We start from the raw sequence: 20,309 nt of genomic DNA on the forward strand, positions 1-20,309 counted from the left end.
TGAGGTGCGCGTAGATTACCATCTATACGACCGTCATTGTTTACGCGGGCTTTTGTTCGAGTGTGCGCGTGAGTGATTAAGGTGGGGGTCGGGGTGTGCTAAATCCACTCGCTGCCGTTTGCGCGCAGAGTACCATCTCTACGGCCGCTACAATTTGCGAGTGATGTGGGCGTGAGGCGCGTGAGGCGCGTCTTTGCACAAAATAGCCTCAACGGCGAGAAGTGCACCCAGGGTCCTGCCGCAGGTCATCTACTTTTTCGCGTAGCATTACCATCTGTTTGCACAGCGGATTAAGGCTGATCCACCGGAGGATAGGTGTGCATAGTCATACGGCTATTTTTAGCGCTCGCCTTTGTGTGGGGTGGTGGTGTACGTGGGGAGTGTGGGATCACTCCCAGGCGGTGGTGAGCCAGCCAGCGAGCCATGTCCATCAGAGCGGGCGCTGGTGCAGGGGGGCCGATCACCCGATCGTCGGGGGCCCGGCGAGAAGTGGCCGAGGAGGAGGGGGGAGTGGAGGGGGTGGACGTCGCGCCGCTCACGGGGAGCGGGGAGGTGGGCGTCGGCCCCCACACGAGTGCATGAAACAGCTCGACAGACATCGATGCATACATCCCGTACTACTGTATGGTTCAGAGGCATGGTCAATGACAACGTCCCTGAGTAGGAAGCTGGATCCCTTCGACCAGTGGTGCCTGTGACGGATACTCCTCAATAGTCCTCATCCACTTCAGTGAACACATCACCAATGCCGAGGTCCGTCTTCGCACAGGATGCCCAGCAGTGCATAAAACGGTCAGAGCCAGAAAACTTAGGATCTTCGGACACGTTGCCCGGGCGGACGTATCAACAGATCACGCCAGAGCCCTGCGCAAGATCATTGACGGCCCACCACGGGACTGGAGGCGCCACCAGGGCAGACCATGGCTGACATGGACACACACGATTGAGGCTGAACTTTGACAACACGGCCTTCGCTTGCATTCAGCATGGCGGCTAGCGCAGGATAGGATTGCCTGGTGGCGGCTCGTGGGGAGTGTTACGCCCCGAGGGACATGCACATGTTGATGATGAGGCTGCTGGTTAAAATAGTCCATGAAATTCATCGCAACATTGCAATCCACTTTTAATAGTTGTTATTGTATTTTCTATCCAACATATGGCTGCACAATCAATGTATTAATGTTTTCATCCTATAATTCTGCATTCTTTGAACAAAATCATCTTTTCTAGATGCTCCAGGACTCCCCCTCAAATGTAATTCTTTACTTGAGGAAGGAATGTATGAGTATGACATAAATGAGACGATACAAACATGACATCAATTCTATTGGGGCACTGAATCGGTGCATGCCTAATTATCACTATAATTATTACCGTGGCCTGCCTTCCACCATCCTATACACGTGTTCCACCCATAACAACCTACTGATCATGAGAATAGGTTTTCCCCTTTTTTCTGGGAACAAACAGGTGTTAAGATGTTAAAACACCAAACTGAAACCTTTTACAAAGAAAGACCTGCTGATCATATCGACAATTCTTTCTTGCTTCTAATTTCCAACATACAAGTTATTTACCTCATCCTACCATGAAATTCCTAGGATCCGTCCACTGTATTCACATATATCCAAAGGCCAAAATATTTGACAGCTTAACGCTGTGATAAAAAATGCTAGTGAAGCCGTAAACCCTCTGGTATGTTTCCTTTTAAAAGACAATGTCAATGAAGTCGGGGAGGCGTTTTAATTTTGTAGTTGTGGAGTGTTATGTGGCACTGATGTCAGAATACCCGCTGTTACGCAGCACAACACACCAAAGCATTAATCAAAACATATTTCTGCGTACAAAGTGGCCAAGAACACAATAATGTTTAAACCAAACGCCCGACCAATGTTTATTTTACTATATATGTTTAGCTATTGAATAGTAAGGAGATGGATACATACACAGATGGCTATATAGCTAAACACCATGCAGAATGGAGTGAAAGGGCTCAAACGCACGCACAGTCGTTCAATTCCAAAATCTAGCAAACGATAATGTTAACGAGATTCAAGGACTACATGTTTTTTTCTCTTTAGATACATTTACGAGCATACTATGCAGCTACTTACATTATTAATAGCCACCAAAACACATTAATTTGAGCCTTTAGTTTTTGACAGCAGACATTCCGCAAACCCAAAGCTTGGCATGACATTAAAAGGGAGTCTCCATCCAGGGAAAGCTGCCAGTTGTTTCCATTTCCTGAAACAAAAACCGACGTCTATAAAGAAGCTAAGTGTTTGAATATCACACGTTTATATTCATGTGACAGTCCCAGCTCTCGAGAAAAATAACAATTTAAATTCATATAGTTTCATAGGGTCACTCAAAATGTTGGGGGCAGTTTTGCACAGTATATTAATAGTGACTTGGTTTTTCATGCGTAAACCAAGTGAAAAAAAATGTGCATGCAGAAATAAAGTGCCCTGAAAATAAGAGCAGTATGCACACTCTGTAACAACTGAGTAGCTCTACTGGAGCCATGAATGTCTTGTTACATTTTACATTTAAAATGCACATGTTTATGGCCCGATAATTTTGTATTCAGTACTGTGACACCCAATATCGGGAAATGTTTTCTCCTGCCTGGGAAATTGCATATTAATCTTTAAAAAGCCATCTGTGTTTGCAGTGAGTCTTTTCCCAAAAGGCAAAGAAAAGAACTGAGTGTTTCCCTTTAAGCAAGACCTTACAGAGACACATGAATGCCCTTCCATGTAAGAATTAGAAATACAAAAGTACACTTACTGATAAAGCAGCCAGAAAAGTGTTTTAAAATGCACAAATTTATGATAGCATGTGAATAACCCTAAAACACCACAGGAAATATCCAAAAAAGTCAAAAAAGCTGAATAATATTCACAGCCTTCCCAGTAATTTCCTTTTTATTAATCTCAATACCCAGAAAATAAAATATATACGCTGTATATATATGCAATTGATATCGTAAATTAAAGAACGAACATGAAGCAATGAGCAGTTTCTTATGGAAGTCGCGGTCATATCTGCAGCACGTGTTCAGTTCCCCCGTGGTCAATGCTGGGTTTGGCCTCAGCTCTGCTCTGATGACCTCTATATATTCTACAATCCCCTGCTGGATTGCGCATGTGGTGCTTGGTAACTCTGGCGTGTGTGGGTAGTGGAGGAAGTGCACTGTCTGATAAGTGAGAGAGGGAGTGCATACTGTATCTATGAAAAAAAACAAGACTCAAATGGGACACCTTTTCTGAATTAAGCTGTCTCTGTTATTGCATTGTGCTGATTATATTATGTCCTAAGGGTTTACTGATGTTTAAATTTTATATCGGAGCAAAGTAACTTTGCAACTTATAATTTAAATGTAGTTTTGTTTCAACGGAATAATAAACTGGAAGTGTTAAATATTTCCCCGTTGATTAGTATTATCTTTTCTATTTGCTTAGAATTTTTAAAACTTACCATTAAGGTGAAGCGTGTAAATGAAACATGTCCATTTGGTTACATCACACAGCGATTGAAAAGTTTAACCCATTGTATATTTTTCTGCTCCGAAGGGTATACTAAAATCAATGGGTGTTGTTTTTTTATAATGGTAATTATAGTCAAGATCAAAATACATGATACTCTTGCGAATGATGGAAATATGTTCAGGAGCTAAATGCTAATGTCGAGATCTGCTCGCCACGATAGTGCTTCAGGAGTTCGTGTAGTTATGCGATCCCTCCGTTGAAGGAGCGCAGACTACAGTTGTTTACTATATGCTCCATAATTTGGTTGCATGGCCACAATCGAAATGTGGCTGTTTTTTATTTCAATATATTAAGGAGATGTGCACATTACCCTCTTGATGTTATGATGTGGTTGATGGTTACACCAGTGTCTTCGGAGAATGTCAAAGACAGCAGGTGCGATGTTTGGGTATCAAATGAGGATTGGTGGGATATTTGTGTCTGCTTTCTCCACACCTTCCCGCAGAGGGCAGTGTAAGTGTGTGCGAAGTGTTGCCCCTATATGTGAATCTCAAAACGCAGCTGAGTAACCAGTGGCCACTGAGGGCTATTCTTGATGCATCACAAACCGTGTGATGGGGGAATTGCCCATCTCAAAAATTCCATTACAAACTCTCTTTTCACAGGCAGCTAGAAACATCTCTCCGACAACATCACGCCAGTGACAAAACATAAGGACCTAGGGTCACTTTTAATTTTACCCCACTGACAAATGATGAATGTTGGGTTTTCTCTTCCTCTGAGTGAAAACACTCAATATTTTAAAGTCATATTTAACCACACGATGATTGAACTTTCACCTACTCTGCGCATATGACCTGGATTTACATCACAGCAGAGACCATGGTGCTACCAACTGAAACTATCAAAGTTGGTTGCTTCATGTATGTTGAACTTCTTTCGCACCGTACACAGCCAACCGTGCAAATCAAAGGTGCGAATGAATGTACATTACCCTGATTGCTTCGTGATGAACGTACATTACCCTGATAGAACAACAAACCCACTGTGTGTAATTTCTTTAGTTCAATTGTCAATAATTTCCATTAGACATCATGGGAGATTTTTTTCCTAAATCATGGAAGAGAGATGAAAATATATTATCATCCGTGTTGTCTTGTGGTACTGCACACAACACAGGTAAAACCAAGTCGCATGAATGATACATTATCGAATTAATGTCACATAGAAATTGGTTCACATCATGTTTACCCTTAATTCAAATAAAAATGTATTGGGCCAAACTTTTTTCCATTATTATAATGGCAAACAATTGGTAAATAAGTCATGGTACGTCTGAGGTGGATTTATTTTTGATCAAAACCCTATCCCATTGTAAGTGGGGCACCGTGGTGGTGAGATGTTAACTACCACGCCTGGTATACAGAAAGGTCGTGGGAGCGATCCCAACCCTGACGCTTTGACATTTCGAGTTTTCATGTTCTCCCCGTGGCCGCGTGGATTTTTATCCGTGTCCTCCTGTTTTCCCCTCCACATTCAAAAACATGCGTTTAGAGTATTTGGCTGCTATAAATTTCCACACGATAAGCCACTTAGTTGAGCTATCATTTGTGGACAGGTCGCTTCTGAAAAAGAGCTATATAGCTCAGTGGACCTAATCTGGTAAAATAAAAAGGTTAGTTTAGTTTATTGTGTCAGGAGATCAAATGTGAGTGTTATAATTTGTATTCAATATTCGACCAAACTACGAGTTTAGAGATTGGTGTGGAACTCTTTCTCTGGTGAGCCTCCAGGACAGCTCGTGTTTCAGGATTAATCATCGAACAGCAGGGGTTTCATCTGTGCCCCTTCCCCAACCAAAGCCCGTGTTCAAGCAAGGTTTCCATGTTGCCCCTACCACTGTACGTAGCCCTGCCCGCCTGAACCCCCATCCCTCCGCTGCTTCCCCCCACCCGCCACATCTAGACCCAGCTCATCTACCACACGTAGCCATCATCACTCTCATCCTCATCATCTGGGTCTTCCTCTGGTTCCACTTCCACCTCCTTTTCTTGCTCTCTCTCCCGCCCAGCCACTTTCATCTTGGTCAGATCCTCGGCCTCTGGTTTTCCACCCACTCCTTCATTTTCTTTCTCATTTCTATCATCTTCGTTGCCGTCGACATCATCATCATCATCGTCGTCATCTTCATCGTCATCATCCGTCCATTCCGCCACATCCCCGCTGCCCAGGTCGCCAGAGCCTTCCACCTCTTCCTCTTCCTCACTCGCCGTGATCTCCTCTGTCTTTCTTTCACCTGACAATATTGCACCGAGTGAGAATATGATAACGTACAATTTTGACGTGATGATGAAAATTGCTCTGCAATGCTCACAATACGAGGAATTCCTTGATTACATGCTTCTGGAAACATTTTTTGAAAGCCTCAAGGTGTAAACGAATATCAAACTGTGGTAAATCGAATGGGCTAAGATGTGAAAGCTCAGTACAGGATATTTTTTTTGTTTAGAGAACATCTAAATGTAATCGCATCTAAAGATGCTGTATGATATAGGGGACATTAGAAGAGGGGAACAGAGAGACTATGATTTATACCTGACATCTTGGGTCTAGAAACGGTGAAAATTACAAGGACATCTTAGTTTTTTTAAAGTCACAAGATCTGGAATGATGTTGCTCCAGTTCTCCAGATAGAAAAGTCAGACAGACCAAGGTGAACACCTGTGCATGTTGTGGTGCAAGAGTCGATCTGTGAGGTGCTTTAAATATCAGGATTGAAAAGTGGGAACAAACTGAAAAGGCTGTCTGTTACACTGGGGAGAAAGTTAAAGCATTAGTCAACAAGCCACTGGTACAAATACTCTCACTGACTGTTACCCGATTGTAAAACCCACCTCCACCGCTTTGGCAGGGCACATTAGTCGCCTGTTATTGTTGGGAAAAAAAGAGACAGCCTTATCAAACGTACCACAGCTGGGCTCCCCATGCAAGCGAGTGCCCGGGGTCTCCTTGCCATACTGGTCCACGCACCAGCATTGGCCTGTGCTGCCATGGCACTGCTTGGGTCCGTAGTAGCCCTGCTCGTCGCACGTGGGTATGAACCCGCCTGTGGCACAAGTCACACCGGGCTGTCACACACGGGGACGTGCAGACCCAGGCAACAGACGAGGTCCGAAAAAACCGTCGTGAGGAGGGACGAGACTAGAGACTCTGGAGACCAAATTGGACACATTTGTGCGATACAGTGAGATTGCTGCGAAGAGAAAGACTAGACCCAAGTAAGGTGTGATGAGACCATCGCGCTGTGGTCACTCAAAGATGGAAAAATTCACGAGTATTAAACATTGCTGACCATCAGATTAAAATTAGAATACTTTGGGAGCTGGAAGTACAATGGGGCCATTGCCCCTTCCGCATACAGAAATCCGCCTGCGTTACAGATGGGCACGCGCTCCACATGCCGAGCAACATGCCGTCATTGAGAGGCACGACATTTATGAGGTTGCGGACAGTAAACAATTCGCACTGCCACTCTGCAGCGCGTGGCAGTGCCGTGCCTTTCTTCTTGCAGGTTGTCTATGCATGAGTTTTGCATTATGACACAGGGATGAGAATAGTTACATGAATATACATGAGTGTATCGGGAGGATGATGAGGCAAGCAAAGGGGAACAAGTGACAAATGAGTAGGAACAAATGCTGAGAAGTGACATTGAGAGTAACTAAGAATAAATGAGAGGGGGGCACGGGTGGCGGTTGTCACCCAGCAGTGAATGCGTTGTGGGCATGTGTAAACCCATACATGTACTTAACGTAAAATGAAACATTCCCGCGCATTCGATTAAGTTGCCAATACGACCATTATACATAAATCTCCACAATGTCACTGTTCAGCATGTGCTTTAGAATGATCCATTTAAAACTTTTAATTAATATTAGAACATTTACATTACGTATCCATTTTTGACAAGTGCGGCTGATAATAAAGTATTCATTGGAATTAATATTAATATGACTCAATTGAAGACAAATTACATTTGATGAATGTAATATAGGCCTCAAATTAAAAAAAACACTAGACATGCTTCATTTAAGCATTTAATCTTCATTGCATGCCACAGCAGGCAGCCAATCATCATCGCAATTGTAATGTGAATGCATTGTCCTACCCACGAGCTTCTTGCTATGTTGAAGTTTTTCTTTCTCCGCATGGCACGGGGGCTCTGGAAAGCAAGAGAAGGACATTTAAACACGACCGCTCACTAAGTTGGGTCCACTTATTTACCTGCATTGCCATGTGTCCGTCCACACTCACTGAACACAATGCATTGGCACAACACGCCTCTGAATACTGGCAAGAGAGAGCCCCACCGGGCTTTGGCACAAGTTGCCACAGCTACACCTGAGAGTGGCATGGAACACTGGAGGAACCCTCACAGACACGGACACAGAAATTGTTGCCAAAATAAACTAGAGCCATGCCAGATCATAGTGATACATACTGCAGCCACAACAGATGTTGGTACAACAGACCGCACATTTACAGTAGCTGCTGGCACACCACAATACTGCCATAGGTATTGGCAACATTCACCACAACCACATCGATCATTGGCATGAAACGCGATACCCACGCCAGGCACTGGCACACCACATAACAGTCACAACAACTCGTGGAGCAACGCGCCACAGCCACAAAGATAACACTGTATTACAGCAACATTTTGCTGGGAGACTACATTTGGGGGCTGATTCGTGAAAGTGATTTACAGTATAATTGTAAATCTCGAAAAACTACTCATTTCTAAATCTTTTGTAGTCATTTTTGTATTACTTTAGTATAAATACATGTAAAATGTTATTCATATGTTGTTTTTTTCTGACTTTGTGAACGAAAAGACACAAATTCGCCTGTTTTCTCATTGAAAATAGATACATTTCAAAATATCACTGTCCTGGTCACAAAAGCAACGTTTGTGGGGAACAATAGCCATTTTTTTTTATTTGAAGCATTCGTGACTGCAAGGATTCATACTCTTTGGTTTTTTCGGTAAAGTCATGTAGGTAAAAAATAAAATAAATGAAAACAACTAAATTAAATCACGACGTTTCGGGCGCAACACAAGCGTCCGTCATCAGGTGGGAAAGCATGGCCTGCTGCCATGCATGGCAGTAGGCAGTAGGCCATGCATGGCCTACTACCATGCTTGGCCTGCTGCCATGCATGGCAGTAGGCAGTAGGCCATGCATGGCCTACTACCATGCTTTCCCACCTGATGACGGACGCTTGTGTTGCGCCCGAAACGTCGTGATTAAATTTAGTTGTTTTCATTTATTTTATTTTTTACCTACATGACTTTACCGAAAAAAACAAAGAGTAATAGCCATTTGCTATACTTTTTAGGCATAAGCAATTACGAAATAACACTTACTACCCAGGAACAAACATTGTATTACATAGTGTTATCGGCAAGACTCATTACAGTCACACCAGATTCTGACATAACACACTGCAGCCACTGTAGTCATTGGCACACCTACTGACTTAGGCAACAGCACGGCAGTGATGAAAGTGGGAAACGATAGGGAAAGCCTTTGTCCAGTAGCGATTAGACACGGGCTGATTGAAAAACTGACACTGGGCAGCGGCAAGAGGGCGATGAGCAACCAACACTTACTTTGGCGCTGGAAACAAAAGCACCACTCGTTGTTGGAGAGCAGGCTGTCGCTGTAGGTATCGCACTTGTCCAGGAAGGTGGAGAGGCAGGGCTCGTGTCTCTCGGGCGACTCCAGGCCACCCGCGACCCCGCGGCCAAGGCCCATGGTGCTGAGCTCACCCTGGTCCAGGAAGAGGTCGTGGTTGGAGTCCAATCGGTTGAACATCCACCCGACGTGGTCCCGGCAGATGGGCAGCATGCTGGTGTCGAAGGCTGCGCGGGTATGGGAACAGTAGTAGGTGGATATAAGCACACCTTGATAAGGGCACATCTCGGAGGTCAGTTATCTAAAGTGCAGTAGCTGCTAGAATCTTGCAGTGGGTAGAACGCATTGGTGAGATCTTGTGGCATCAGTTGTTTTGTGAACTCATATAAGGAAAGTTCTCACATTCACAAAACATACAGGTATTGCTTTGTGGGGATGCCGAGGCAAAGGGCAACTACTGATATACAAGCACACTACTTCGAACATAACCACACATGGTATGGCTTCTAAGAGGTGCTTATATACAGATGATTCTGCATTAGGAAACCCTATGACACGAGGTGGATCTGCAGCATTGCTCCAAGCGATGCTCATGTTGGCTCGGTTTTCGGTCAATGGCACAGAGTGGTGTGTGGTGCGCTACAACAAAAACTACAATGTGTATTGCAACAACAACAAAATGGAACGGTCATGATTGGGGATGCATGTTTAATTATAACACTGTGTAACAAAAACATTTTTGTTCCTGGGTAGTAAGTGTTATTTCCTAATTCCTTATGCCTCAAACGTACAGAAAATGGCTTATTCCCCACAAACTTTGCTTTTGTGACCAGGACAGTGATATTTAGAAATTTACCTATTTTCAATGAAAAAATGGGTGAATTTGTGTTTTTTCGTTCACATACAGTCCTGGTCACAAAAGCAAAGCTTGTGGGGAATAATATCCATTTTAAATACTTTTTAGGCATAAGCAATTAAGAAATAACACTTAGTACCCAGGAACAAAAATTGTGTTATATAGTGTAATTATTGATTTCAATGAAAGGGAAGCGCCTGAAATGTCACATCCGGCAAAGGACTTGCATTTCTGAGGCTAACACGAAGGTTGGTGTTTGACTCACTTTGGAATCAATGCTTGGGATGAAGTGTTATTTCCCTACGCAGAGTAATTAACGAAATGCCCATAATGCCACACATTGCAGGACCCATTCCACATGGTTACATAAAATTAAATGCTTGGTAATTAGTGATGGCAGCTGTGATGTGTTATAGACCATGGGTTTGTTTGCTCGTGTTACTGTTTCCAATGGCATGGTGAACGATGGGCTGACACTGTGTGCCTGCTAACGTCACCTTCCTTCATTATGGCGATCATCATCTGCACAACACCACGATGCATAACATTAGCAAATCTGTGTGTATTGATAAAAAAAATCTAATTTCCTGCTCTATTTGAAGAAGCAGTGAGAAATAGCCAGCCTTTACAAAAGTCACTTTTGTATTTTGTGTCCAGTGATTAGTTTCGTTGTACAATTTCCTCTCTGTCTTCTTGTTAAATTATAACCGTCGCTTGACTTAAAGCTTTTGTGACTGCAGGAATTCATATTCTTTGGGTCTTTTGGTAAATTCACATTGATAGGTTCAAAAAAAATAAAATGTGTTATTTTTTGTTATTTTGTTTGAACCTATCTACGTGACTTTACCGAAAAACCCAAAGAATATAACCGTTTCGATTTAAAGCTTTCGTGACTGCAGGGATTCATCTTCTTGGTTCTTTCGGTAAAGTCACGTAGAAGGGAAGTAATAAAATAATAAAAATAAAACATAATAAAACAATTCTCACGACGTTTCGGCCACAACGCAAGCAGCCGTCCTCAGGCGAAGAATGAGAACATTATCAAGCTAGGAGCTTATATAGGTGTTGCGAGGAGGAGCGCCTTAACAAAAGAATGTGCATATGAAGAGGAATTTAGCATACCAATGGACAATGCGTAGGAGGTGGGCGGAGGGGTTTCAAAGTCCCATTATGCCCATGCATTATGCAGGATCAACAGCACCACGGGGGGGCGCAAGGAACAGCGTTAATAAAGGAAAGGAATGCTAGTGATATGTAGCTGCATTTACCAAACAACCACGTAGAAAACCAAAGCAAAAACTACATAAAAAACTAAAATATAAACTGAAACTTACTATACTCTACAATAAGCTGAGTTACTAACAACAAATAATAAATTACAATTCTACGTCGTACTGTATATACTAAGAGAATAAAGTTTAGATGGAAGTATATTATATACTTCTTACGACGTAGAATTGTAATTTATTATTTGTTGTTAGTAACTCAGCTTATTGTAGAGTATAGTAAGTTTCAGTTTATATTTTAGTTTTTTATGTAGTTTTTGCTTTGGTTTTCTACGTGGTTGTTTGGTAAATGCAGCTACATATCACTAGCATTCCTTTCCTTTATTAACGCTGTTCCTTGCGCCCCCCCGTGGTGCTGTTGATCCTGCATAATGCATGGGCATAATGGGACTTTGAAACCCCTCCGCCCACCTCCTACGCATTGTCCATTGGTATGCTAAATGCCTCTTCATATGCACATTCTTTTGTTAAGGCGCTCCTCCTCGCAACACCTATATAAGCTCCTAGCTTGATAATGTTCTCATTCTTCGCCTGAGGACGGCTGCTTGCGTTGTGGCCGAAACGTCGTGAGAATTGTTTTATTATGTTTTATTTTTATTATTTTATTACTTCCCTTCTACGTGACTTTACCGAAAGAACCAAGAAGAAAAATATAACCGTTTCTTGCAAAATAGGCATTGCTGCATGGAAGAAACAAAACTGCCATAATCAACGCATATGATCGTTTTAATCCAAGGCACGTTGAGGTTAATGCCATAAAGCTATGCAGTATTAGCATCACGTTTATATAATAAGAAAACGGATTGGGCATATTATCTATTATGCGAGTGTCTGGCTTATAACTTGGGCATTAGCTAATTCCGTACTGGATAAAGTGGTGCATTAATAATTATGTGCAGGGGTAGTGTTATATGTGGCAGATAGGCAGAAGTTAAAGTAGTGGGTAGCCAGTGGATAAAATGGTTTATAGGTTGTGAGTAGAATGATTGGTATGTGTGTTTGGTGGTGGTGAGTGGTGTCTTGAAGTTGGTATATAATGTGGTGGATGGTTAGTGTGTAGGGTGGTAGGTCGGTAGTGGACAGAGTGATGGGTAGTGGGTAAAGTCGTGTATGAGTAGTTGCGAAGGTGGTTGGTAGGTAGGTAGTGACTAGGGTCGTTTGTAATGATTGGGTTATGCGGTGGGTGGGTAGTGGGCAGGCTAGTGCATGGAAATGTAGTGCATAGTTTGTTGGGTGGGTTGTGGAGAGGCTACTTGGCATATATTGAGGTATGGATGAGGGTGGTACAAGATAATTGAGAGTTCCAGACTTTAGGTTAACCTACAGACACGAGACGTCATGACATCAGCTCACAACAACCCACAAATAAAAATGTATAACATGTGAAAAATTATCAGAGAGGGTTGAACAGGCTATGTGCTGACCCTGAGCTCCAGGCAATACAATTTTATTTTGTTACAAAGCATAGTCTCGCTTAATATACTGGCTGTCAGCTTGTTACTTTAATCTTGAAGAGAGTGTGTATATTTGTTTTTTTATGTCCTGGAATAAATTTCAGCCTCGGTAGAAATGTAATTTTGTGCTTTGGTGTTATTTTTGAGTGAATCATAATTAGCACATGACAGCTTTTAACATTTTAGGTAAATGAGACATTAAGAAAACACAAAATAATCAAGGAAAAAAGATTTTTGCATTTAGATCACTGAGCATTCAACATGTCAAAATTTACAATACATTAAATGCAGATTCATTTAAACTTAGTTCATACATATTTCGTTGCATTGAGCCATTCGCGCAAAACTACAATGTTTCTACTCTTTTTACACTCATGTGAATGGAGGGATTGCATACATTATAATTTTATTATAATTTTCCAAAATACCCCACTGCAGGTATATTTTCGTGTTGTCTGCACTCCACTTGTCACCTGCACAAGGTCACTTGCAAATTAGACTCTCCTGTTGTATTTACTTCTGAACTCTCAATCGGAAAGATCTCAAGTTCAATTTAAATTCAGAAATTTACTCAATGCATCATTTCCACAGGCTCAATCAAATAAGTACTACTTTTGGGAACGTCAAGAGCGATTCCCTTATGGAGAGACTGGCCCTTGTTGATAGGCATGTGTGATCTCCGATGCTCGCTCAGGGCCACCGACGGAGATGAATGCCACCCCACACTACATTGAAAATAAAGACACTTTGACAATCAGTGGAGTGTGCAGGCTGTGCAACTGCGCCAATGCCCACAGGCTGGAGGGGCACTGGCACTGCGGTACGTAGAAGGGAGGCGAGGCATACAGGAAGACCCATTTTATGTCTTGCACCAGGGCCCATGCGAACCAAACGATGCCACTGTTTGATGTGATGCCTTTACCTATTCATCCTCTTGCCCTTATGGATAAGGATTTAGTTGTACCTTCCCCACTCCCCTTCTCCCCCAACACCCCCCTCCCCCCCCCACAGGCACTCACCGGTGGGGTCCGTGGGCTGCGCGTGGCCCCCAGTTTCTCTCGCTGCATTGGTGACCGCTTGCTGGTGCAGAACACGGAACCAGTCCTTGAGGCGTGACGCCATGTCCGTCAGCTCACGGTCCGAGCACACGTCTGGTGAGGGGAGATAAATTGTTTTCGTCGGGGAAAGGGGGGCAGAGAAGAATACGGTTCTGATGAGAATGGCCTTGAGATGGTCTGGGGGCTCAGAGCAATGAGCCAGTACCCATGAGATTAGAGGTTTGAATCCGGGGAATCCAGCCTGTGATTAAACCGTGTAGTGCGTATCGTATTACATTTAATTTCTACACTTAATTTGGTTTATTCTAGCTCGTTGGATAACAAAATATATGCTTTTAATTGTCACAGTGTGAACACTTTTAAGGCAGGGTATTTGAAAATGTGCACCACCATCACCTAGCTTGGATGCAAGGCATAATCGCCTCAAATGCACGGACAAGAAGAGAAAGACACCAGTCTATGTCCATATTTTGACTTTGTGCAGCGTGAAAGCAGGGCTGTCAATTGTTATTGGCCCCCAGGAGAAGATAGGCTCAACCGGTTGTTAAGTGAATGACCTTTGACATTTCTAAGGACCATTACATCCTGAAATCGATCAGAGCCCAACGAGCCAGAATCTGCGAGTTTCAATTTCTCAGGTGTTGAATTTGGAATGTTTTAATCACACTTCAAAAGGTAGCCGAGGAAATGTCTGTTAACACTTCCCCTTCAATTACCAAAGCCATTGACTGTTTTTTCTGTGGTATGTGTTTGTGTGTGAGACGTGAATGTTGTGCGTATGGGTGTGTACACTTTTGTGAGTGTGTGATCAGTGTGGGGAGCGGTGGTGTAGATTGGGGTTTTCACTATGCTATGAACCCTGTGAAGTTAGTTTAAGTCCCGTATTTATCTGAACTGGTTCTTGGCCTTCCCAAGGTCAACTCGGCCTCAAATAAGTACCTAGTGCTGTGTTTATGGAGCAGGACTGGGAAGACAGTGGCGGTCCGGGTGTGGCATTGGCCACACCACCCGCTCTCCTGGGCAATACCAGCCGTAAAATAGGTGTTCTTCACTGCCAGAACTTGTCTAAGCAGAATATGTAGGCTATACTATGAATGGACTTTGTCGTTGTGTGTGGTGAGTGTACAGTGTTGTGCTTGTCAGTGTGTCACATTTAATGTTGTGTGGCAGGTAATGAAAAGGAAATCCGCCTAAAATGCCCGAGGAATGACATTTTCAGAACGACCAAATTGATATTCATTACTTTATCCCTGCTGCGCGCCAAATTAGTGTCACGCGATTTTAAACCAGGCGCTGACCTCACATGCACCATGCTCCATTTGCTCATACTGTTTATTTAACCTCCCTGCACAAAACACATCGTTCCACTTGGCATCAATTAAAATCAATTATGTATGAAAGTGTAGAGACACATAATGTGGTCTCTACGCTGTTGCACCAGCCACAGGGCTGGAGGGGCACGGAGCACCGGGAACCTCCATTGGAGGATGAGAGGACACGTGACTGGGAGCGGGGAGCTCAGGTCGGGACACAGAGAGGGGGCGTGGCCAAGGGCGGCAGGGGATAAAGGGGGAGCGCCGAGGGGATTCAGGGCTCGTGTTGGGGGATCGATGCAAGAGGACTCGCGCTACGTTCTTCAGGGGTCCGCTCTTCGTCTTCGCGTAGAGTTAACTAGAAGTCGTGGGTTCTGTAGCGTGTGATTTACAGACCCGTTCGCTAGCTAACTCACACACACATAGTAACCAGTATAGGACAGCATAGCCATACTTGACAGTTTAGAACCCGGTGATCAGTGAGTTGTTTATTAAAATAATTGCTTCTGTCGAACAGTGTGTGTGCCTCAGTAATTGCACATGCTACAAAAGTATAAAAAACTGTACTCTTTTACATAGTGGAATCTGTCAAGCGCAGATTAAGATATGTCTCCACGTTAGATCTCCAGCCATGATTAAGCATATATTCTAATCCAAATGTAGCTCTCTCTAACTCACACACACCAAGAACTCCCTTCCCTTCATCATTTTTCTGCAAAATGGTTAATCATATAGACCTGTTTTGCTGGGAGCATATGTGTATTCCATATGTTGCTCCACAATATTTGTAGAATTGGCATGTTCGTTCAAACCAGTTGTTTTAAACTTGACTCAAATTTAGAGAAAGTGTGCTCATGGAGCAGTAAACGGGTAAATATTTACGGCTTATAATGAGCTTTACAGAAATCTACGACGAAGTAGAAAGTACCCAAATGCAGCCAAAATCATCATCTTCAAAACCACTCTTTTATTTAAAAAAAACAAGTGAGCTCTATAGGACAGATTTACATTTGCATGTTGTCTATATAGAATTGTTTATGAACATTGTATTCAGTCTGCAATTAACTTCCTGAATGAGTAATTAATTGAAACACCAGTTTGTTCTGGCAGCTGGACATGTCTGGTATGGATGGTGCGGTTTAAATATTAAATGATGACAATCATGATAATTTTGAACTCGTGACAAAATGGCCGTTGACATTTACGGCAATGCTGGCGATCAATAAAGTGCGAAAAAGAGCTTCAAAACTCATCCAGTATAAATAATGAATCTGATTCTGATTCAAAAAGTGAGGTTCTTCAACGACACATGAATCGAGCCCCATGCATCTCGATGATCCACAATATGCACCCATGGGAGACTTCTTTCTCAAAGAAGGATTTAAAGTGGGCGATGGCGCAAGAATGAAAAGTGTTAATACATCGTCACCCCAGGTTGGCTGTTTAATTTGGTGTTGGGTTCATATCGATGCGGGGCGACACAGAATCAGCTGATCATTCCAGCTCCCAACAGCAAACATGACCTCAACCCTGAACTGTTCCCACAGTCTATTAAATTCATCAGGCCCTGCGTGGCTGGAAGATCATTAACTTGCAATGGGAGCACAACTCGAGGCGCCGCGGTCGACACAAGTTTCAATAATTCAGCCTGAGGCTTAGAAAAAGCATCTGCATTATTAATTAAAGCTCACTTATTTTCCTGATTAGTTCTAACGGCATTGTATGATTTCATACTTGCTCAAATACTCGTGTAATGTTTTCTTCATTCATTTTGGTTCACTTGATTAAGCAAAAACGAGCAGGAAAACAAAAGCTGGTCATCACTGTCGGAGGCATGCAAAATAAATGGAATGGATGAAAACAGTCGGTGGCCATGCTTATATTGACAAGCCCACAGGACAGAATGTTTTTTTGTTTAAGTGATCGTGGATCAGAATCAGAACCTTTATTTATCCTTGAGAAATCCGATGAGCTATGAAGTTCTTTTTCACAAATGTCCAGTAGGGGTGGGTCAGAAAGTTACAACACAATACAACAAAGTGTTGGAGTGCAAAGTATAAGAAAAGATAGCAAATTACTAAAATAAAATACATATTATAGATAAAGTATATAAGTTTAAAACTGCATAAGTACACCAATTCCCCAAGCTTGGGAAAGGCAACAAAACAACAACAACAACACAGTCCCAGACCACACCAACACATGCACACAGTTTATAAAAAAAAGAATTGCATATTAAAATGTAACTATCGATACATGACTTAAAACTTTCGTGCTTGCAAGAATTCATATTCTTTGGTTCTTTTGGTAAAGTCACATAGATGGAGAAACATGATTTTGGAAATATTTTTTATTACCCCTGCTATGTGTAATAAAGGACTCTTTCACTGTCTGTCTCCGTTGTCCTTTATTTGGGTTCTTACAACTTTGTCCCACACGGCCCTCGCTCAGAGCCTTCCACTTGGCAGCTTGACAGCTGCCGTCGCTCACGTAGCCTTTTCTCCCCGCTCCCGATGCAGCTCCGCTGCTGGCTTCCCTCTTAGCCTCTCCGCCTTTGTGCAGTCTCTCAGCTGCTCTCTCTGCAGCCCCACCGCTGCTCTCCGTCTCCCCCGTGCCCGGACACCGCTGGCCAACGGTGCCGAGTCCCGTCCTGTGGCGATCGCGCCACTCTCCACTCTCTGCCCTGCGTGGACTCCTCCCGTCTTTATTCTTACACTCTCCTCCCGTCTCTTCCGGTTACCGCCCGTAAGAGCTTTCCCCTCTCCCCCACGTGACCTAACCCCTCCCCCCGTTACGTCATATCCGCGAGGCCGTTTACGCCCGCATTACATATGTATGGCAAGGTGATGGTTTTGATAGGATCATCATATGGCTCCTTCCTCATGGTAGGGGTGATGGCTTTGCGGATTGTGTAGTCAGAATATCCATTCGCCTTGAGAGCTTGGTGTACGTGTCTGAGTTCAATGGTTAAGTGTTAATGGTCGGAGATACATTGAGTTCTATGGTGCAGAGTTTTGATGAGGGAATTATTCTGGGATGGATGGTGGTGGGAATCAGGTTTTAGGTAGGCATCAGTATGGGTTGCTTTCCTGTAGACAGAATGGCTCATTGAGCCATATGGTCTCTTTTCGAATAGGACATCCAAGAAGGGTAGATTGCCATCCTTTTCTACCTCCATGGTGAATTTGATAGCTGGGTGTATGGAATTGATGTGGTTGAAGAATTGGTTCAGAGCTGGTCGGCCATGTGGCCAGATGGAAGAGGTACGTGGATGACACGTTTGTCATCTGGCCACATGGCTGACCAGCTCTAAACAACAATGAAAGAGCCATTCTGTCTACAGGAAAGCAACCCATACTGATGCCTACCTAGTACGGTGTAAAAGAAGTTCAACATACATACAAAGCGTTGGTGCTGCAATGGCAAAGGCTTTGTTATATATTCTTGTTCTTGGAAAAGTTAAAAAGCAATTAAATAGACGTCTTAGGTTTCTTGGGTTTGACATTTAAGTTAACTAAGTATCGTGCAGATTTGCCAATAAGGATATTATGAATGAATAGGGTATAATGTAGTTTTATTCTTGCATTTAGTGATATGAGATTTAATTGTAGGTAGAGGTCTCAACGGTGAGTCCTGTATGGTACATCCAGTGCAAATAAACGATTGAATGATAAAGCGGGTGTAGTCTGTTTCGTGTTTCATTTGTAGCTGCTCTGTAAGCCGTGTCAATGTAGTCAACAGTGGTGGAATGATAGCTTAATCAATTTGCAGGTACAAACAAATGGATAAACAATGTTTGTTTCCGTATAAAACCCCAGTTTAAATTTAATTTTATTTGAGATGTGATCAATATGAGGTTGAAATGTAAGTGTTTAATCAATCAGTAAACCCAAGTACTTAAGGCACTTCGTTTGTTCAATAATGTTGTTTCTAATATCCGTAATCGGCGAAGGGCATGAAACTGGATTTTGGTTTGAAAAAAATTACGTGATCTTCATTTTGTATTGATTTAGGCGCAATTTTAATGATGACAATTGATACTGATTTAAGTAGAACTCGTGTTGGAGCCTTTGTTTGACTTTTTTTGGAGATTTACCCGATGCTGGCATGAAAGTGTCATCAGCACAGAGATTTAGTTCAGAGTGATTTAAGTTTAGTCCAAGATTATTTAAATATAAGGAGAACAGAATTGGACTGAGCACGGAACCTTGTGGAACACCCTTTGTTCTTTTTATATTTGTGGTTTAAGAGTTACCTATCAGGCCGTTCTCAAAAGACCAACTTGGTCAATAGAGTCTTGTGAGTAGAATATCATTATCAGCAGTGTCAAAGGTTTTTGACAAGTCAAGGAATGGTGCACAGCAGTAGTGACCCTTATCCAGGTTACTGAAGAGAAAATGAAATAATACATCAACCATTGCTGTGGTGGTGCAGGAATCCTCTCGAAAATAACACTTTACTGTGCAGGAAATATTGTTTTTTAGGCAGCAGTTTATTTGTGATTTGAGTATTTTTTCGAATAATTTAGTAACTGGTGAAAGAATAGAGATTCTTATATAATTATTAGGATCTTCTTTGGAGCCATTTTTATATACTGAACAGATAGGTGAGTACTGACCTACTGTGTTCAGCCCTCCGTCATTCTGTAGTGGAAATCCACATTCCTATGATGGGGGATGAGTCTTTCTATGAAGCAACTGCTGTTAAGTTCCCATGTAGCGGTACCCGTTTAATCACGAAGGGTTAAGTTTGTAGTGACATAGAACGGTCACTACTGTGTTGGCCCGTACGAGGGCTGGGGGCCCCAAGGGGGTGCCTGGGGGGTCACGTGCTGGAGGGATCCGGACCTTCCCAGAGGTGGGGGAAGTGAGGCGTGTCCTGGGAAGGGAGGCGTGGCCTGGAGAGAGCCAGCCACGCCTGGGCGGAGCCGGCCACGCCAAAGCAGATATAAGCGTGGTGTGAACGCAGAGCAAGGCTGTTGTACTGTACTCCAAAGTGAAGACATCATCGGTCGTCAAGTCCCGAGTCGTCGTCCTGGGCCAGGCAGGCCGTTGCCTGCCTGGTCCAGTCTGTGTCGTGTTCCAGAGTGTTAGTGAGTTGAGGAAGGTGCTCACCACCTTATGTACAGTGTTATATTACTTACCGT

The 20,309-nt window shown here is 43.1% G+C and overlaps 1 protein-coding gene across 2 annotated transcripts in view; it reads right to left on the minus strand.

The window, feature by feature from the left end:
* Positions 1-5,423: 5,423 nt before the first annotated feature.
* The window catches only part of LOC144720517 (testican-3-like), a 221,832-nt gene continuing 206,946 nt past the window's right edge, over positions 5,424-20,309 (minus strand). For both annotated transcript variants that reach the window (XM_078597284.1, XM_078597285.1), the window contains exons 7-11: positions 13,812-13,943; positions 9,172-9,423; positions 7,663-7,716; positions 6,463-6,600; positions 5,424-5,790 (exon numbers count right to left, since the gene is read on the minus strand). In XM_078597284.1, the coding sequence (XP_078453410.1) occupies positions 5,471-5,790; positions 6,463-6,600; positions 7,663-7,716; positions 9,172-9,423; positions 13,812-13,943 (896 nt within the window). In that variant the 3' untranslated portion in view covers positions 5,424-5,470. The remainder of the gene's footprint in view (positions 5,791-6,462; positions 6,601-7,662; positions 7,717-9,171; positions 9,424-13,811; positions 13,944-20,309) is intronic.

Source organism: Lampetra planeri, chromosome 9, assembly GCF_965212315.1.
Source record: "Lampetra planeri chromosome 9, kcLamPlan1.2.h2, whole genome shotgun sequence".
Taxonomy (NCBI): domain Eukaryota; kingdom Metazoa; phylum Chordata; class Hyperoartia; order Petromyzontiformes; family Petromyzontidae; genus Lampetra; species Lampetra planeri.